This window comes from Mastomys coucha, unplaced genomic scaffold, assembly GCF_008632895.1.
Source record: "Mastomys coucha isolate ucsf_1 unplaced genomic scaffold, UCSF_Mcou_1 pScaffold20, whole genome shotgun sequence".
NCBI classification, from domain to species: domain Eukaryota; kingdom Metazoa; phylum Chordata; class Mammalia; order Rodentia; family Muridae; genus Mastomys; species Mastomys coucha.
The window spans coordinates 129,082,850-129,103,357 of NW_022196903.1; the positions used below are offsets into that span (position 1 = coordinate 129,082,850).

General features: G+C 44.8%; 1 protein-coding gene across 6 annotated transcripts in view; it reads left to right on the plus strand.

Moving 5' to 3' along the window:
* Positions 1-20,508, plus strand: part of Fam234b (family with sequence similarity 234 member B) — a 114,760-nt gene that overhangs the window by 9,913 nt on the left and 84,339 nt on the right. For 5 of the 6 annotated variants that reach the window (XM_031383654.1, XM_031383658.1, XM_031383656.1 and 2 more), the window contains exons 2-3: positions 3,377-3,641; positions 19,570-19,968. In XM_031383654.1, coding sequence (XP_031239514.1) covers positions 3,605-3,641; positions 19,570-19,968 — 436 coding nt within the window. In that variant the 5' untranslated portion in view covers positions 3,377-3,604. Of the gene's footprint in view, positions 1-3,374; positions 3,642-19,569; positions 19,969-20,508 lie in introns of those variants that run through there. The other variant, XM_031383655.1, reaches the window with a different exon arrangement.

Below are 20,508 nucleotides of genomic sequence, written 5' to 3' on the forward strand. Positions count from 1 at the left end.
GGGTCCCAATGCCTTTGGGGACTGCTCTGTGCAGAGGCAAGGGTCCCGACGCCTTTGGGGACTGCTCTAAGGTGTTGGTTCATTTGTTTGTTTCCTTTAAACTGAATGGGAGCAGAGGGTTGACCCATGTTCCTTACACTCAGTGAATTCCAAGTCAGCCTGGATTAGAATTAGACTGTCCCTGGAAGATTCCTCTTCCCCCAAAGAAATACTAACATAAATTGGAAAAAAAGGGGGGGGATCTGATTCTGAGCTGTAATTCTTAGGCTCAAATGAGGAAATGGGACAAGAAGGAGACCCCTGAGGGGGATGCACACAAAATGGATAAAAGCCAGGGAGCCATGGATTCTTGGCATCTGCTTCCCTCTGGGTGTGTATATGTATGTTGGTGTGCATGTGTTGGGTGTGTATATGAGTGTCAGTGTGTATACCTGTTGGGTGTGTATATGTGTTGGTGTGTATATGTGTGCCGGTGTGCATGGGGCACTTAGAATAAACATTCCATTTAAAGCAAAGTTCTAAACTTATATTGTTGTGTGTGTGCATATGTGTGACTACACATGTGGAGTCCGGAGCTTGTTTTGGGGTATCTTTATCTATGCCTCTCTACCTTTTTTTTTTTTTTTTTTTTTTGAGACATGGTCTTAGTTTTCGTGTTATTGTGTGAACAAACCGATTTGTGTTAGTTTCATCATCGAGGGAAGCCAGGGCAGGAACTCAAGGCAGGAACCTGGAGGCAGGAACTGAAGTAAAAGCCAGGGAAGAACACTGCTTACTGGCTTGCTCCCCAGGGCTCTCTTAGCCGACTTTATTATACAGCCCAGGATCACGTGACCAGGGGTGGCACTGCCCACAATGGGCTCTCATACCAGTCATCATTCAAGAAAATGCCTGGTAGGCTCACCCATAGGCTAGCCTGATGGAGACATCTTCTTAGTTGAGGCTCCTCTTCCCAGATGATTCTAGCTCTGTCAAGCTGACAAAAACCAAAGAGCACTCTTCACTGAATCTGAAACTCAAGGTTTCTACTAGTCTGGCTAGACGGAGAACCCCAGGTTCTGCTGTCCTCCAACCAAATGCTGGGACTACAGGAACATGCAAGCATGTCCAGCTTTTATGGGGTGCCGAGTGTCTGAACTCAGATTGTCACACTTGTCCAGCAAGCACCTCACCACTGAACCGTCTCCCTGGATCCTTTAAAAAGCAAAAAACAAAACCTGAGATAGTATCTCTTTACACAACCCAGGCTGGCACACCAAACTGGATCTCCAAGATGCCACAGCCTCCGGAGTACTGACTTTACCGGTGTGTCACCATGCCCTTTGCGACTGCAAAGTTTTCCAACTGTAATGTGCACAACTTCATTTCATTTGCATTACATGGACAGGGATACTCTTATCTTTTCACTATGGAAAGTGCACGGGTTTTTCTCCTTTCTCTGCCCTGTGTAACCGCTACTCTGGGTCACCAACCTGTCCCGTGTGCTCAAGTTCCTGACCATCTATATCCTTCTCATATTCCAGGGCCACTGACATCGGTCTGCACATCTCTGAATGCGTTCTCATGACTAAACCTGACACCAGGCAAGCAGCTACGGCTTGTCATGACTTGTTTCTTTTCTTAGATGACTTACATTGATATAAAGTATGGCTTTTAAGCATGTGCAGAGAAGCTGAAAAACTGTGAACACTTCAATAATTATAGAACATTGAAAGTGTCAGCACATAAGGGGCCAGTGACATGGCTTAGTGGTGCTTGGGGTTAGCATTGACCACCTGAGTTCAATTCCCGACCCCCACACAGTGGAAGGAGAAAATGGGTTTTCAAAAGTATGCATATAATCAGAATCACAGACATACATACACAAGATAAATAAATGTTAAAGAAGAAATAACACTTAAATCATTAAGCCAAAAATTATCATCATTGTTAATATTAATTGTGATATAGGGTGGCTCACTCTTTTTATTTAAAAAGTTTTATTCATTTTTATGTGTATAAGTGTTTTGCCTGCATCTTTATCTGTGTACCATGTGTGTGCCTGGTGCCCAAGGAAGTCAGAGAGGGCATTGGAGGAGTTAACAGAAGGTTGGGAGCTGCCTGTGTGGGTGCTGGGAATTGAACTTGGGGCCTCTGGAAGAGCAGCCAGTGAATGCTTTCAATCACTAAGCCATCTCTCTAGCCCCCAAATTTACAATTTTATTACTTAGTAAATTAAAAATCAAAACATTAATTAGCCAGGTTCCATGGTAATTACATGTCTATAATCTCAGAACTGGGGAGGCAGAGGCAGGCAGATGGCCCTCTGGGAGTTCCAGACTAGCCTGGTTGACACAGTATGACTCTGTCTCAAATAACAACAATGAGACATCAGCCAGAAGGGCACTAGGCTCCTGATGGCACGTCAGCGGCTGGTGCTAAGGGCTTTGCACGTCTACATTTGACTCTCAGAACAGCTCTTGGGAACAGGAGCGGTTTATCAGCATTAAGCAGATGGTGGGGAGACAAGACTAGATAACTGAGAAGCTCCAGAGTCAAGCTAATGCTTTCAGTATTTCTGCACTAAAATGCCCATCTCTTGGTGCCTGCCAGTGAGAACCCTGCCGGCTCCAGTCTGCCACCTCAGTCTGCATGTGGGATGGGGAAAGAGTTACAGGAGCTGCGTGCTTTAAAAGGATGGTGTCCCTTAATTCTCTAAGCAACAAGGAGATAGCATCACTTTCATTTAAGAGAGCCAGCCAGGTGTGGTGTTGCATGTCTGTAATTCCAGCGCTTACACAGTGAGGGCCGGGGGATTAGGAACTCCAGGCCAGTTTCAACTATATAGCCAATTCAATGCCAGTTTGTACTACATGATCTCAAAATATAAATAAATAAACAAATTAAACCAATAAATGAGTAAACGAACTAATGAATACATCTATGTATGCGTGTGCGTGTGCGTGTGCGTGTGTGTGTGTGTGTGTGTGTGTGTGTGTGTATGTATGTATGTATGTAAACAGGGTCTCACTATGCAGTTCCTGCTGGCTTGGGACTCTATGTAGACCAGGTTGGCTTCAAACTCAGAGATTTGTCTGTCTCAGAAAGGCAAACTCAACCACACCAAGCCATAGATAAATAAATTAAACAAACAAACAAATCTGGTGCTTGGAAGTGGAAGCAGAAGGATCAGGAGTTCAAGGTCACCCTCACCTACGAAGCCAGTTCCAAAACTGGCTGGCTGTCAGCACAAACAAAGCCGAGTCTCAGTGGCTTGCCAAGATAGATGGCCCAGGTAGTAAATAGCGCAGGCAGGCTTCAAATCCAGTTTGTCAATTCTAAACCCACGCGAACTTCACAGCCCGTGCCTTCCAAAGTATCTACAATCTCATTCCAGGCTTTGCGCACTCCGGTAGGGGAGAGATGACTTTCCTTACCGGCTGCTGAGGCGCAAGCAACTCAACCTAGGGCTACGCCGCGCCAGTGACCTGCGACAGTGGACGCCTCCTCCTAGCCCGGCTCGCGGCAGGTCGCACCTTTCCCGCCCGCAGCCCCACGCGCGGTTCGCAGCGAACTACACTTCCCGGCAGGACGCGGCGCGCGCACGCGCACGGGGGCCTCCGCCATGGCGACAGTGCTGTCCAGGGCGCTCAAGCTCCCGGGTAAGGAGTCTGCAGCCCAGCGACCACGCTGTGGAGACCTGGGTTGGGGAGAGAGGCGAAGCGAGGCGTGGCGCGGCGGGGCTTGGCTTTTGGCTGGGAGGGTTGCAGCGCCCGGGGGATAGGAAGGGGGCTCCCGGGTGTGAGTCGGGGACCGGGGACGCTCGGGGACACTTGGGGACTCTCGGGGACTCCCAGGGCAGACACTGCTGGAGGCGCGCGGGGCCGGGTCGAAAGTGGAGGGGCGCGACGGTGGCTGTCAGGTCAGAGCGAGTGTCGCCGCGGTCTCAAGGGAAGGTCGGCCATTGGAGCATCCTTCCCTGAGCGCCCGGACTAGCTGGTGCTATCTGGGGCTGGACCAGAGGGGGAGCCGGGGGCTGCAGGACTGTAAGTGAGTGGCCTGGGCGGAACAGCATCCACTTACTGACAGCAGCCTAGCTGTGAGCTAGCCCAGGCAGGTGTTCTCCTTCCTCCTGTGTGGAAAGAGGAAAGAGGAAAGATTAGGAAAATGGCTAATTGAATCACACGGGGTCGCACAGTAGGGCACTGTGCTATTTGAATTGCAGTTTTAACCAAAGCGCATTTATTCTGTCGTTAGCAAAATTTAAACATTTAGGGCTTTCGAAAGATTTGTGGCTCCACTTAAAAAATTAAACACTAAGTTATAAGCGTTTATTGGCTGATCACGCAAGAGGGGAAGCAGTTATTTTCTCTGCCACGTTAGAAAGGATATATCTCTGATAATCAGCCTGAGGCCCTAGGAGGGCTGCAAGGGAGTTTGTTCTCAAAGAGTTTCTAGTCGGCTACCTTGAAACCGGCCTTGTGTCTTAGATGACTGGAGACTCCATGTCTTTAGATCTTTCTCCCCTTCACTGGCTGCTTGGAGAGAACGTTGATAAGATCTGTCTTGGAGTGTGTACATAATACTGAAATTGAGAGAGAGACATGTTTTCCCTGCATGATTCATTTACTTTGAAGAAAGTACCTCGACTGTTTCCCCGACGGTTTGAATGCTATCTTCTCAAAGGCATAATTAAATGCCAGGCATTTTTAGCCTTTTTTTTTTTAAGAGTCCTTGTTTTATTTCAGCATAGACGATTGCTACTCTCTCTGAGACTAAAACTACAGAAAGGGTATGTACCTGGGGGGGGGGGGTACATGCTTAGTCAGCACCCACAGAGTCAAGTTCCACCCTAGCACTGACAAAAAAAAAATAATAAGGTAGTAATAGTCAAGTGGAGGTGGAACAAGAGACAATACTGGGGCAAATATGAGAAAAACACAATCTTTTTGTATACTCTTCAAAATAATCATTTAAAAAATAATGGGAGAATATCTTGCCTGAGCTCTTTTGAGTCTTCGTTGTGAGAATGTGGTGCACATTGACTACTCCTCCATATAGTTATTTCATCAGTTGACAGTCCGGGGTGATGGATTCCTGTGTCCGGAAGGCAGTTTGGCTCTAAGGGATGAGTTATGATCAATACTAAGGCCTACACACTGTATCTTTATTTACTGTAAGTGATGTGGATTTTCCTCTTCTTCTTCTTCTTCTTCTTCTTCTTCTTCTTCTTCTTCTTCTTCTTCTTCTTCTTCTCCTCCTCCTCCTCCTCCTCCTCCTCGTCCTTCTCCTCCTCCTTCTTTTTTTTGGCTTGTTTTTCTCCTTGGTCTCTACTTGGCCCTTTTCCTTCACTACCCAAAATATAATTTGTGGCTTTTGTATTAGGTAGAAGTTGCTTTCTCAAAGCTGTTTTTTGGATACCTTGAAATCGGGACGATGAGACTGTGGTCCTGGTTGTGTTACCTTAGTTAAGTCTCTTACTGCTTTCCTGTGTGAGGGAAGCAGATGGAATGGTGGGTAAGAGCAGGAGAGGGGCTCTGGATTTGACTGGATCAGGTTTGATTTGACTTCTGTGCTCAGGGTCCCATCCTAGGCTAGGCAAGCTACGGGCTGATTGGCTGCGTGGCTGAACTACATCCTCAGCCATGTCCCAGACTAAAGGCATTCTTCACTTGCTTGGCGGCTTTATCTCTTTAAGCGTTAGTTTCCTCATCTGCAATAGTGGTGTTGTTCTAGAACATTCTCTACGTGCCACATACCACTTTGCATATTTATCTCACAAGGTTATTTGGAATAGTACAAGAGATAGTTGTCCTTAGGAATTTAATTAGCTTCTGACACATTAGCCGTAGTTTGGGTCATTAGTAGCTTATGGGGGTGGTACGTGACCGAAGGGCCCATCCAGCAGATCCAGGGACGAAGCTCTGCTGGGGATGCATTTCATAATCTAAAACCTGTTCACTGAGCTCAGGTTGGAAAGGTGTTTGGCTCCCAGGCTTGGCATGAGGTTAATAAGTAACAGAGGCACAATGTGGCATTTATAAAGCTTGTAGGGCAGCTTATCTCTTAGGTATATGTTTTTTTAGCTTTAAAGTTTGAAGGTCAAGCAGTGAAGGGACTGTTAAAGCACAATGTTATTGTTGTGGTTTATTTTATGATATGTGACTTAGAGAGTCTGTGCCCCTAGATAAACTAACCTATATTGGGGGTTATTTACTTTCGTATAGGTACCTGTCCCTTCGCGTGTGTAGGTTACGGTCTATGCTGTGGTACCGGGTATCTCAGGGTAGCACACATCTCAGTGTCTCTCCCTAAGGACATTTGGGCACAGCACAGCTGTTTCCCTGCATACATGCTTCCTCCGCACCATGCAGGGACACTGTTGAGTCACTAACTCGGCCTCCTAGGAGGAAAAGCAGGCTCCCAAAAGCTTTTATATCTATGTGTTATGAAACCAGTGTCTTCTCTTACATTCACTGCAAACATAAAAACGTTAGTTACATAAGTGTCTTTGTGTGTGTGTGTGTGGGGGGGTCTGTGCGGGCATGTTCATGTGTTCACAGGAGCCCCTGGTGGCTGGAGGCATAGCAGCCCACCTGGTGCCGGAGGTACAGGAGCTTGTGAGCTGCTTCACATGGGTGGGAGGAATTGAATGCAGTCCTCTGCAAGAGCAGCTCGTGCTCTCAGCTACTAAGTCATCTCACCAGAGCCTCTTGGCGGACATTTCATTGACTGGAAATTAGAGCCTGGGAAGATGGCTCAGTGGGGAAGAGTGGTTGCTGTGCAAGCCTGAGGAATTGAGTTTGAATTCCTGGCACCCACATAAAAAGCTGGGCATGGCCACACGTGCACCTAGTAAGCCCAGTGCTGCAGTGGGTAGAAACGGGAAGATTGCTGGTGCTTGCTAGCCTCCCAGCCTAGCTTAGGTTCAGTGTGAGGGCTTTCTCTAAGAATATAAAGTAGAGAACAAAACAACAGGATTCCTGGCATCCTTTTCTGGTGTGTGTACGCACATCACCATGTATACATTGTACATATACCACACATGTACCCTTCTCATATTGTACCACACACACTATATATACATGTGCACCATCTATACACATACCACACATACACATACATGCACACTGTACATACATATATACCATGTATACACATACCACACATACACACTGCACATATATATATACCATGTATATACACACCACACATATAATATACACACTGCACATACATATACATTATATGTGTGTATGTATATATATATATACACACACTGCACATATATATTATATGTGTGTATATATGCATATACATACATACACATACACATATACCATATACATGTGTACCACAATCACATACATACATATATCGCACCACATACATATACTTTATGTATATATACCATACATTCACATACCATATATATACATTTGTACCACAGTCACATGCACATGCACATGCACATGCACATGTGTATATATATATATATCACACATCACATGTTTACAACACACATGCACACACACACCTGTGCTCACTGGCTGTGCTCACCGGAAGCAGCAGACTCAGACTGAGTCTAGGTCCTAGACTGTGACGCACAGGTTTATGTCTGGCCTGAGTGTGACCTAAGGCTAGTCAGGGACTTCTTGTTCTGCCCGTCTCTGTTGTCTTTCTGTGGATAGAAAAAAACCTTTGCCTAGCCAAAATTTGTAGTCTGTAGTAACTAAGGCAGCATTTGTTTTCATATTCTCTATGTTAGTGTACATGCAAATATTTATCATGCTCCAGAGGTTGGTCCGGATCTCTCGCCAGTCTCCTGGGATCTTCAAAGGCAGCAGCCAGTGGTGGCTCTATGCTCTGGGTGCTCAGCCAGTGGTGGCTCTATGCTCTGGGTGCTCAGCCAGTGGCGGCTCTATGCTCTGGGGTGCTTACTCCATACTTCAGAGGCCCTGAACTTTATACCGTGAGTTCTTCCCCTGAGGACTTTGTAGTTCTGTTGCCCTCTTCCCACTATTCATGTAGTCCAGGCTGGTCTGGAACTCACCACCAGCAGAGATGGACTATAAATGCCTGATCCCCTGCCTCCACCTCCTAAGTGTTGTGATTGTAGGCATGTGCTACTACAAGTAGGGGGAATTAACCTAGTAAAGGGTTTTAAAAATACATTTGTTCTTTGGGGTGTGTGTGTGTGTGTGCGCACACGTGTGTGCGGGCGCATGCACATGTGTGATGGCGGCAAGGGGCATGCATGTGTGGGACACACGTGGAAGGCAGAGGATAACTTGCAAGGAAGGAGTCAGTTTATATCATGTGGTCCTGGGGATTGAACTCAGATTGCCAGGGTTGCCACCCACTGAGCCATCTCGCTATCTCTTTCCCAGGCTGTCCTCAAACTCTTGAACCTAGTGAATTAGGTGCTTCACTGCACCAACTGCCAGTTTGCCTTCTGTCATTGTTAGAACTTGGTTCCCCAAGCTATCCCTTTGCCCTTGAAGTCGTGTGCTTGTCTGAGAATGTCCAGTGGTGGAGATTCTGTACCGGGTCCTCTTTGCCCGCTGTGCTCCATTTATCCTGCAGTTAGGTTTGCCTGTATCACAGGCTCTCTCCATCTTCTTTTGCATCTCCTTTAAGTACCTGGTCCATTTTCTTTCCTCTTCAGTTCTACATATCTCTGCGCTTGGTCAATTTCTTGGTTTTTGTTTGGTTTGAGGTTTTAAATTTTTTAAAAATCAAGTGCAAGTGTATGCATGGGTTCACACATGTGAGTGCAGTGTCCATGGAGGCCAGAAGAGGGCATCAGGTCCTGGAGTTACAGGCAGTTGTCAACTACCTAAAACGGATAGGGAAGCTGAACCCATGCTCCCTGGGAGAGGCATGTGTGTGCTTAACCACTGAGATATTGTTTTCAGTCCTGGATTGAGTGTTTTGAGACAGGGTATCTTTTTGAAGCCTGGGCTGGTCGGTGGAATTCCAGGCATCCCTCACCCCAACCCCCTGCCTGCCTGCCCCTGCTGAGTTCTGGGATATAGGCATGGGGCTCCACACTCACTGTTTCGGAAAGCTTGACCTTGGGAGGTAGAGGAGGGAGGCCAGCCTGCCTTGCTTTGAACTTACTTGCTCTTTAACTATGTGGGCCAATTTTCCAAAAGCTTCGGCCTGAGGGGAGATATTCAAAGTGCTCATAAGGAAAGGCCAGCTTTGTTAGCCATTGACTTTAGGTTTACAGCAGTCATTGTCTATGTCTGCTTTCAGAAATAGCTATTCTTTTTTGCCGATTCTATAATTCTTTTTGTTGTTGCCTTTTTTTTTTTTTGACACAGAGTCCTAACCAGGTAGCCATTAAATTTGTGATTCTCCTGCCTCGGCTATGGAGACTAGGGGTGCCGGACCAATAAGAGTGTCTTTTCTAAATTTGCTTTATTGTTTTTCCCCCATTGTTCTCCTGATTCCTGGTAGTTAACTTTTCACCTCCTGAATTGTGGTTGCCTCTTGGAAGTAGCACATCTTTTTACGAATCTTTATTCCAGAAATAACATTATTTAATTTTTTGGAGTCCACTGGGAAATAAAGTGCTCAATATCTCTTTCACTTACTGTGGGATTGGTGTACCCTTCTAGAAGCTGTGCTGCGGTGGGACCCAGGACCTTAGGCATGCTGGGCAAGGGCTGAGCCGTATCCCTACCTGCTCCCCTGACATCTTCTTCTGAATTTGCTTGCAGTATTAATAGTGTTGTAGCCTCCCTTGAGTGTTTGTAGAGCTCTGTGGGGTCTTATGGAGTGAATGCTAATGTTGGTTCCTTTTTCTGGACTGCTGCAGTTTTGATGGGGTAGCTGTGGTCCTCCGGGTTACTGGCTGAGTGGGGAGCAGAGTTTGCCAAGGCAGAGAGCTGGGGCAGCTGGAAGCTAGGATTTAATGAGGACGTGGAGCTCAGACCCCTTTCCCAGCAATGTACTTCCTCTGCTGTCTGTCCAGGCTAGCAGAATGCAGGGCTTAGAGTTGTGCTAAGGTAGCGTTTTTGTGCTGGTTTGAAATCTCTTACCTATGAACTTCACACTTAACCTTTGTTGCTTGAGTTGTGAAAGTAGATCTGGGCTCCTTTTTGTTTCGTTTACTCTGTTTTGGTTTTGTTTTGTTTTTAAGACTGAGTTTTACTATGTAGACCTGGCTGGCCTTTTCTCAGAGATACCTACCCACTGTCCCCACCGTCCTTCCTCCTGAATACTGGGATTAATGGTGTGCACCACCTTGCCTGACATCCTTTATTTTTAAGACATGTTCTCCCTGTAGAGCTTGGCCTGGCCTTTTATGTAGACCAGGCTGGGCTTTATCTTGTGGCATTCCCCTTGACTCTGCTTCTCGCACCCGGGTGTTTGTTTTGTTTTGCTTTTGAGGACAGGATCTTATGTAGCCCAGGCTAGCCTGCGACTCATTTCCAGATGAGGGCTCTGATCCTCCTGCTTCAACTTTTCAGTGTGAGGGCTGCAGGTGTGTGTGGCTGCGTCTGGCTTTGTGTGGGGCCTTGTGCTTGCCAGGCGAGCACTCTTCTAGTTTCCCAGTTTATGCTTTAGTTGCTACCAGTTTAATCCCAGGACAGCCTTAAGTTTTCCAACCAAGATCACGGTTATTGTGCACAGCTTAGTGATACTCTGTATCACATGGTCCTCTGAGCTATTGTGTGGTTTCTGCCTCCCAGCTAGTCTCTCTGCAAAGCAACCAGACCCCTCAGGACTGACATGCCTGCAGCTCCTCTCTAGCCACTGGGCAGCTTGCTTCCTGTAGAGATCATCACCTGCACTTTTTCTCGTTTCTGTGCTTCTGCTTTGTGTCCCGAGACAGGGCTCATAGGTGTTTCTGTGGCCCTAGACTTTATTTTTTCAGGGATGAAATTATTGGTTGGTTTACACATTCATGAGACAAGGGAGGGTCTTATCAGTCAGAACAAGTGGGCCTACTCTTTGATGCCTGGGTGTGAATCCTGGGCTTTGCTTCTCCCTAGCTCCTGAGGTCTTAGGCAAATTACGTCAGTGTTTCAATTCTTTTTTTTTTTTTTATTAGATATTGGTGTTCCAATTCTTTTGTTGATAAAATAGGTATTAGACGCCTCAGATAGGGTCAAATGAGGATTTGATGAGTTAAGACACCCGGGATGTTTGGGTCAGTGCAGAAGACGGTAGGCAGTTGAGACGTTTTAAATTCTTACCACAGTCTCCTCCTCCTCCTCCTCCTCCTCCTCCTCCTCCTCCTCAATTCTATGGACTCTGAGTTCCTTGTTCAAGTACTGATGTGTGTATCTCCTGTTATTGTAGGAGATAGAATTTCTTGAATTCAGCAGCAATTGTTCATACATTGTGTGTTGGGAATGTATTGGGTTCCCCCTCTTTTCCTTCCCCACTCCCTCCTCCTTCTTTTATTCTTTTTCTTTCTCCCTCCTCTCTTCTGATTTTAAGCAAGGTTCAATGACAGAAGTTCCTCCCAGGACGTTATTAATTTGAAGTGTGTATTCCTACAAAAGAACACCCAGTAATTATTTTGTTTTTGTTTTTGTTTTTGTTTTCAAGAGAGGGTTTCTCTGTGTAGCCAGTAATTATTTTTTATAGGTTCACTAAAATTGTCTGCATTTCTGTAGCATGTGATGCCAGAGCCTCTTCCTTCCCAGTGTAAGAGTCACAGTAAAAGTGAGTGGCCTTTCAGGTGGCCTGTTAACTGGGTATCTTCAGTGCTTTCAGTTGGGCAGTTGTGTTTCTTTGGGAACCTTGGGAGGCAGAGACTGCCAAGATTGATCGAAGTAGATGCTGCTGCTAAATTTTCCACTTGGTGCTCAAACCCCAGGGATAAGGTGATAGACAGGGTGGCCTGAGGGTAGTTCAGAATCTGTGGAATCTTTGGGAGCATTGGTGTGTGAGGCTGCCAAGAAAGCTACCAACGTTTCCTGAAACAGTGAATTATCGCGAGTGTGATGGCATGGTTCTGCCCTGTCTGTGGCCAGACCACACCCTTGCATTTCATTCACTTCCAGCAAACCTACTTTTAAAAAGGGCAGGCATGCCACATTGTGTGCAGAGAAGGGTCACCCTTCAAATCATGGGCTGGAGAAGATGGAGGAGTCTAACCTGGAGGAGAAAAGGCCGGGCAATGGCTGTTGGCATGTTTAGGCAATAATAAAAGAGGCCCAAATTGATTACGATCATAATCCAGGCTCTGAGGGCCGTTTGTATGGCCCTTACCTAATCCTTATAACAAGCAGGAGATGCGGATGATAATTATTATAGTTTATAAATGGAGAACTTGGGGCCGTATAGAGTTAAGAGAAGGAAGGGTACACAGAGCTGGTAAGTGAGCCAAACTGGTCTTTACATAGGGAACAGCTGAATTCTTTTCTTTTGGTTAGAGAATACCTCATGCAGCCCAAGCTGGTTCACTATGTAGCTGAAGCTGTCCTTGACCTCCTCATGTCTTGTCCCAAGTGGTAGATGGAGATAGTGGGTTCCCTGCCACTTGTCACATTCAGCTGGGTGCCAAGGGCCCTGCTTGCTAGATATTTGAAAGGAGACACAGTTTGAAACAAAGATAATATGAACTTCTAAATTTCACCCCAGGATTTCAAGATTTAATGTTTTCTTGGTTGTCAGGAGTATTTTTTAATTTATTTGTTTATCAGGCTGGACAGCGGTGGCAAACATCTTTAATCCTAGCAGTTAGGAGGCAGAGGCAGTTAGGTCTCTGAGTTTGAGGTCAGTGTGGTCTACAAGTTTTAGAACAGCCAGGGCTACACAGAGAAGCCTTGTGTCAGAAAAAATTTTATGTATGTTATGTGTATGAGTGCTTTGTCTACATGTATGCCTTTGAACCATTTGTGTGCCCAGTTCTCTTAGAGGCCAAAAGATAGCACTGGATCCTCTGGAACTGGAATTACAGACAGTTGTGATTTACCATGTACTTGCTGGGAGTTAAACCCTAGTCCCCTGGAAGAGCAGCCGATGCTCTTAACTGATGTGCCATCTCTCCACTTTTTTGCTTTTAAAAACTTTCTTTTATGTGCATGGGTGTTTTGCCTGTATGTATGTGTACTGGCTGGTTTTGTGTGTCAACTTGACACAAGCTGGAGTTATCACAGAGAAAGGAGCCTCCCTTGAGGAAATACCTCCATGAGATCCAGCTGTAAGGCATTTTCTCAATGAGTGATCAAGTGGGGATGCCTAGCACATTGTGGGTGGTGCCATCCCTGGGCTGGTAGTCCTGGGTTCTATAAGAAAGCAAGCTGAGCAAGCCAGGGTAAGTAACCCAGTAAGGAACATCCCTCCATGGCCTCTGCATCAGCTCCTGCTTCCTGATCTGCTTGAATTCTGGTCCTGACTTCCTTTGGTGATCAACAGCAATGTGGAAGTGTAAGCTGAGTAAACTCTTTCCTCTCCAACTTGCTTCTTGGCCATGATGTTTGTGCAGGAATAGAAACCCTGATCAAGACATTATGTATGTATGTATGTATGTATGTATGTATGTATGTATGTATGTATGTTTGCTCAGCACATGCATGGAGTGCCTATGGAGGCCAGGGGAGTTTATAAGACCTAAGACCTTAGGGATCTGGAGTTACAGATGATTATGAGCTTACCATGTTGTCTGGGTTGGCCTAGAATATATAAACTAGGCTAGCCTCAATTTTGGGTTGGTCCTCAGTCTTTTTGCCTTTGCCTCCGGTGTGCTGAGAGTCTGAGATAGGAAGATCCTGGGGGTTTGCTGGCCAGCTGTTCTAGCCCAAGATGCTCAGCTCAGTTTTAGTGCGAGACCATATCTCAAAAAATGAGAGGAAGATACCAAAACTTGACCTTTGCCCTCTATATGGGCACACACAGGCAAATACACACACACACACACACACACACACACACACACACACACACACACACACACGGGAGTTGGGCGGGTGCCGTCCCCACCCAACTTAGTATTTAGAAAGCTAAGGCATAATGTAAAATAGACCCAACATAAAAATAAGCAGAAGATCACGTTCACTGTATAAAATGAATAGCTTTGAAAATGAAAATAAAGAGGAACTCCTAGTTAATTGATTACTACATTACCTAGTGTAGTCTGTATTTTTAGAAAGTGCTAAATGCTGTATAATGATCCTGTGGAATGCTGTTTTTTTTTATTTTTAGTTATATATTTTTTATTTTTTAACTTTTATTGTATTATGATGAGAAAAGTTACATGATTTCAATTTATCTGAATTTGTTAACATTTAAAAACATATTTTAAGTAAATAGAATTAAGTCACATTCTTGTTTTCCTTTTGTATCCCAACTCCTCCCAGAGACCCCCCTTCAATACCTACAATACCTTTTTTTGTCATATTCCTTAAAATTTATAAAATATTATAACAATAAAAGTGAGTATTTTAAAAGTTGTTTGATATAAAACAACAATCAATTGAACAGTCTTATGTAGATGCTTGTCTATAGCAATACTGAAAAGACATACGTTTTTCTCAATATAAATTTTAAATAACTCCAAACATATTAACTGTATATTTCAAAATAATATACCACTACTAGTATTTTCTTAAATGCACATAGATATATAAAGTCTTTTTGTTTGTTAGTTTGTTTTGTATTTAGTAGGGTTTAAAATCTTGGCTCTTACTGTGGTACTAGCCCAAAATAAGAACAATTTTTAGACATTGGATGTCATTGTAAAAAGGCTATACTTCAATGATCCTCACATCACCAAAGAATTTTACCTCCATCGTAGCTAAGCTGAGAGTTGACAATTCTGCTGTGCCAAGAAATGAATTGTAGGCATGATTTTTGGATACCAACTTCCTGCTATGGTCAAAGCTATTTGACTTGAGTGAGTGACTTTATTCTCAGCCCACAGAGAACAGGTTACATTCATTTAAGAAATGGTGTGTGTATTAAGATGATCTATCCATAAAGTCATTCACTGTTTCAATGAACAATGGTTCTACTTGGAGGGTGGCACAGACATTAGGTGTGGGTAAGAATCTGGTTCATTAGCTGTGATAATTTGGAAAAGCATTCATCTCAGAGAAAGAGTAACTTATAAAGTCCTCTTCTTCAAACTTGATACGAGAGTTATGAACATCAAGCAAAGCATTCAGTCTCAGTATTTGGTTTTCCTTACAAGCCACCTCCAAAGTTAATTGTCTATGTTTCTTTTGGGTATATAAAACCTTTTGAAATATATAAGCTGTTCTGAAAACCATAGTATAGTGTAAAAACATGAAATAAACAATACTACTAATAGAGAGGCTGAGATAGGAGAAGCAAGATTTCAAGACCCTTATGTTGTACATAGCAAGACACTGTCATGAACAAACAAGCTGAAAGTGTATATAGATTGTACAATATTGGACCTATTTCTCCAATTACCAAATTAGAGAGACCATTGGATGACAATCAACAAATTTCTAATTCCTCATATTTTTGGATTTCAATCGATTAGGATATGTTGGTAATATTAATTTCTCATATTAAGATATTAAGAAAAAGTAATTGTCACTTCCTGTTGTTTTTGTTGTAAGAGGTGGAATTAGGTTTGTGTGGATTTGTTGAAAGATTACTTTCTTGCTTCTTATAGGGTGTAGTTTTGCTCCTTATGTTGGTGTTTTCCATCAATTATCCTTTGTAGGGGTAGATTTGTGGAAACCTATTGTATAAATTTTGTTTTGTCATGGAATATCTTGTTTTCTCCATCTATGGTAATTGAGAGTTTTTCTGGGTATAGTATCCTTGGCTGGCATTTGTCTTCTCTTAGCATCTGTATGACATCTGCCCAGGATCTTCTAGCTTTCGTAGTCTCTGGTGAGAAGTCTGGTATAATTCTGATAGGCCTGCCTTTATAGGTTACTTGACCCTTTTCCCTTACTGCTTTTAAAATTCTTTCTTTGTTTAGTGCATTTGGTGTTTGTTTTCCTTTTTTCTTAATGTATTTTCTTTCTTTTTTTAAAAAGGTTTATTTATTATTATATATAAGTACACTGTAGCTGTCTTCAGGCACTCCAGAAGAGGAGAATTCATTATGGATGAGTGGTTGAGCAACCATGTGGTTGCTGGGATTTGAACTCAGGACCTAAGGAAGAGCAGTCAGTGATCTTAACCACTAAGCCATTGCTCTAGCCCCCAGAAGTTTTCTTCTATAATTTTGTTGAAGATATTTACTGGCCCATTACACTGGGAGTCTTCACTCTCTTCTATACCTATTATCCTTAGGTTTGGTCTTCTCATTGCATCCTGGATTTCCTGGATGTTTTGGGTTAGGAGCTTTTTGCTTTTTGCATTTTCTTTGACTGTTGTGTTAATGTTTTCTATGGTGTCTTCTGCCCCTGAGATTCTCTCTTCTTTCTCTTCTATTCTGTTGGTGATGCTTGCATCTATGACTCCTGATTTCTTTCCTAGGTTTTCTATCTCCAGGGCTGTCTCTCTTTCTGATTTCTTTATTGTTTCTGTTTCTATTTTTAGATTCTGGATGATTTTGTTCATTTCCTTCACCTGTTTGATTGTGTTTTCCTGTAATTCTTTAAGGGATTTTTGTGTTTCCTTTTGAAGGGCTTCTAGCTATTTACCTGTGTTCTCTTGTATTTCTTTGAGGGTGCTATTTATGTCTTTCTTAAAGTCCTGTATCATCATCATGAGAAGTGATTTTAGATCTGAATCTTGCTTTTCTGGTGTGATGGTATGTCCAGGACTTTCTATGGTGGGAGAATTGTGTTCTGATGATGCCAAGTAACCTTGGTTTGTGTTGTTTATTTTCTTATGCTTGCCCTCCGCCATCTGGTTATCTCTAGTGCTACCTGCCCTTGCTAAATCTGACTGGAGCCTGTTCTTCCTGTGATCCTGTTTGTGTCAGAACTCCTCAGAGTCAAGCTGTCTCTGTGATCCTGTGATTCTGGGATCCTGTGACCCTGGCTTGTTAGAGCACCTGGGAGTGCAGCAGCTTCCTCTGTGTGTTTTGGGAATGACTACAGAGTTTACGCCCAAGGTCTGCTCAGGACACCAGCCCAGAGAGACCAGAGGGATGCAATGCTATTTAATGAACAATTTATTATACAAATGCTAAGCCTTACACTCCAGGTCTCTCCCCTAAATCTGGTCTCCATGTCTGCTTTTCTGCTTTGCTTTGTGTATTATGCACACAAAAGTCATGTCTGAGGAGCATCAGCAAGACAGAGACCTGTACCAGGAATTCTTCCTCAGCACCAGCTGGACTACCTTCATCTTTTAATTCATCAGAGTTAAAGGTTTAACTGTAGTTCTCATTAGTCATAGCTTCTCTTGGCTGTAGCCTGACTCGAAGGCACAGGTCACTGCACGGGGAGCCAGGAGTCAGTGTGGGCAGACACCAAAGCCTCTCTGTACTTCATCCCTTAGAGTCAGTGTAGAGTCTGCATAGAAGCAGGGTTCAGGCTGTCGGACTGCCACCTCTCCCAGGACGCATGCACAGAATAGCAGTCTTTCCACCTCTCCTGAAAGCTGTTCTTCAAGGACATTCAAATCACAGGCAGTTCTAAGAAGTGCGGTTTTGTCAAACTTCTTTAGCTGGCATGTAGTATTCAGCTTGCTGCCTTGTTCCCATAGAAACAGCAGGGAAACCATAGACACTGTGAGAGACAGCATACAGAAGAGAATTGTTCTGGAAGTTGATCAGGAACAATCATGCCTCATGGCTCTGAGAAAAGCTAACGCAGGAACAGACTAGGTGTAAGGAAAGCTACCTCAAGAGCCAGGGCCTCAAGCTGGCTGTGGGGGTGCACACATATAATCCCAGGACCGTGAGGCTGAAGCTGGCTGTGGGGGTGCACACATATAATCCCAGGACCGCGAGGCTGAAGTCGGAGGGTTACTGCAGGCTCAAGGACAGCCTGGGCTACAGAGTGAGCCCCTGCCTCAAATTTATAGGTGAATGTGTGTATACATGTGTGTATACAGGAATAAATGAATAAAGAAGTTAAAATCAAAGCCGTGGTCATGATTGTTAGTGACATTCAATCAAATTAAGAAGCTAATAAGAAGCGCAGATATTTGGGCTGGCAAGATGCTCCTGTAGGCAAGAGCGCTTGCCACAAGACCAGTGACCTGAGTTCAATCCCTGGGACCCACAGGGACAACCATTGTCATGGACTGTGCTACAGAATGCTGGACGTTGGGTAGTAGTAGTTGAGTAGTTGCTCCTACTCAACTGCACTGCTAACTGCTGTTCTGTTCTTCTCTTAAAAGAAAAGTATTTATGTGTTTGGGCATTGGCATATTTGTAGGCCTGTGTACTAAATGCATGCCTGGTACCCAAGGAGGTCAGAAGAGGGCTGCAGACACCCTAAAACTAGAGTTGCACCTAGTTGTGAGGTACAACTCTAGGTGTAGGTGCTGGGAATCAAACCTGGGTCCTCTGGAAGAGCAGTGCTCGTAACCACGGCACTGTATCTCCAGCTCCACCTTTGTTTGATAAACCAAGAGTGTCTTATGAGGCCACCTGGCCTCACACTAAGCTGGGGTGACCTTGGACTTCATATTCTGCCACTGTTCCCCGAGTGTTAGAGTAAGAGGCACTCACCACCATGCCTGGTTTCTGTGGTGCTCAGGCTAATCCAGGGCTTTGTACATGCTAGGTCAGCATTTTACCTTAAACTGACATATACCCCAGTCTCCTCTTATGAGTTTTGGAAACAGGATTTATTTATTGCTATATTTAAAAAACTATATGTATATGCATGTGTCTTAGTTAGGGTTTTACTGCTGTGAACAGACACCATGACCAAGGCAACTCTTATAAAGACAACATTAAATTGGGGCTGACTTACAGGTTCAGAGGTTCAGTCCATTAACATCAAGGTGGGAGCATGGCAGCATCCAGGCAGGCATGGTGCAGGAGGTGCCAAGAGTTCTACATCTTCATCTGAAGGCTGCTAGCAGAATACTGGCTTTCAAGCAGCTAGGAGTAGGGTCTTAAAGCTTAAGACCACAATGACACACTTCCTCCAACAAGACCACACCTACTCCATCAGGGCCACAGCTCTAAATTGTGCCACTCCCTGGGCCACCAAGCATGTATAAACATCACAGCATGGGAGTGAGGTCAGATGACAGCTCATGGAAGTGAATGTCTTCTTCCCATTGTGTGGGCCCTGGGGGTTGAACTCAGGTCACAGGCCTAGCAGGAACTAGCCTTCACCTACCTAGACATATCACTAGCCCATGGGGCAGGATCCTGCTTTGTAGCCCAGGCTAGCCTTGAACTCATGGCAATTCTGTTTTAGCATCACAAGCATTGAGAGTAAAGGCATGAGCCGTTAATGTCTGGCTCTCTGTTCTTGTGATTACTGTCTTAGCTCCCACATGGGAGGACATGCAGCATGTATCTGTCCAGGCCTAGCTTATTTCTGTTAACACAGTGTATTCTACTTTTCAATTTTCTTAATCCCGAAAGACAATAATTCTAGAACAATGGACTCCCTCTGATCCCCTCCCCCACCACCTAATCACACAGAAGGCCACTCCAGTCTAAATGCTGTAAAGCCTGGTTTGTTGGAGTGATTTTGCTTTCATTTCTGTCTGTCTTTCCAGGAAAGAAGAGCCCAGACCTCGGCGAGTACGACCCCCTCACCCAGGCTGACAGTGATGAGAGCGAAGATGATCTTGTGCTCAACTTGCAGCAGAAGAACGGAGGGGTCAAAAACGGGAAGAGTGCCCTGGGAGACCCTCCGGAGCCTGACTCGGATGCGGATGTGGCTGGGGCCGCAAAGCCGCACCTTTCAGAAGTCACCCCAGAGGGTTTCCCCTCAGAACCCCTTGGGGGTCTGGAGCAGAAGGCCACCTCTTCCCTGGTGTCGTATGTGCGCACGTCTGTCTTCCTGCTGACACTGGTGATCTCCATGGTTCTGGTACTGCTCTGCGCCTTCCTCATCCCCTGCCCTCCCAGAGACCTGCATAGCACTTGGAGCCGGCGCCTGGGCTCCCCGGGAGGTGAGTTGCGGGATTTTAAGAAATAAATCTGTAAATTTTCATATGTTAGTACATTCTAGTTTCCCTCCAAGTCGTTTTGTTTTGGGTCTCATTTAGTTTAGTTTAGTTTGTGTTTTTTGAGACAGGGTCTCACTGTAGCCTTGGCTGGCCTGGAACTTACTGTGTGGACCAAGGTTTTGAGCTCACAGACATCTCCCTGCCTCTGTTCCCCAAGTGGTCAGACTAAGAGCATGTACCACCATTCTCGGCCTAAATATTTTTTTGGAGACAGTGTCTCACTGCCATCACCCTGACTGGCTTAGAATTCCCCACTCAGACCAGATGGCTTCCTGCCCTCACCTTCCAAGTGTGGGTGCTACAATTGCACGCCATTCTGCCTGGATTTCCCTCCAAATATTAAAAACTAATGTGTGCCACGTAGTCTTTCCCCCTGTGCATAGGGTTGCTCAGGAGGTGGAAGGCTAGACATGAGACAGAAGGCTAGATCTCTGTGCTTCTGAACCCTGCTCTGAGTCCCTTGAAGACGGCTTTAGTTTACAG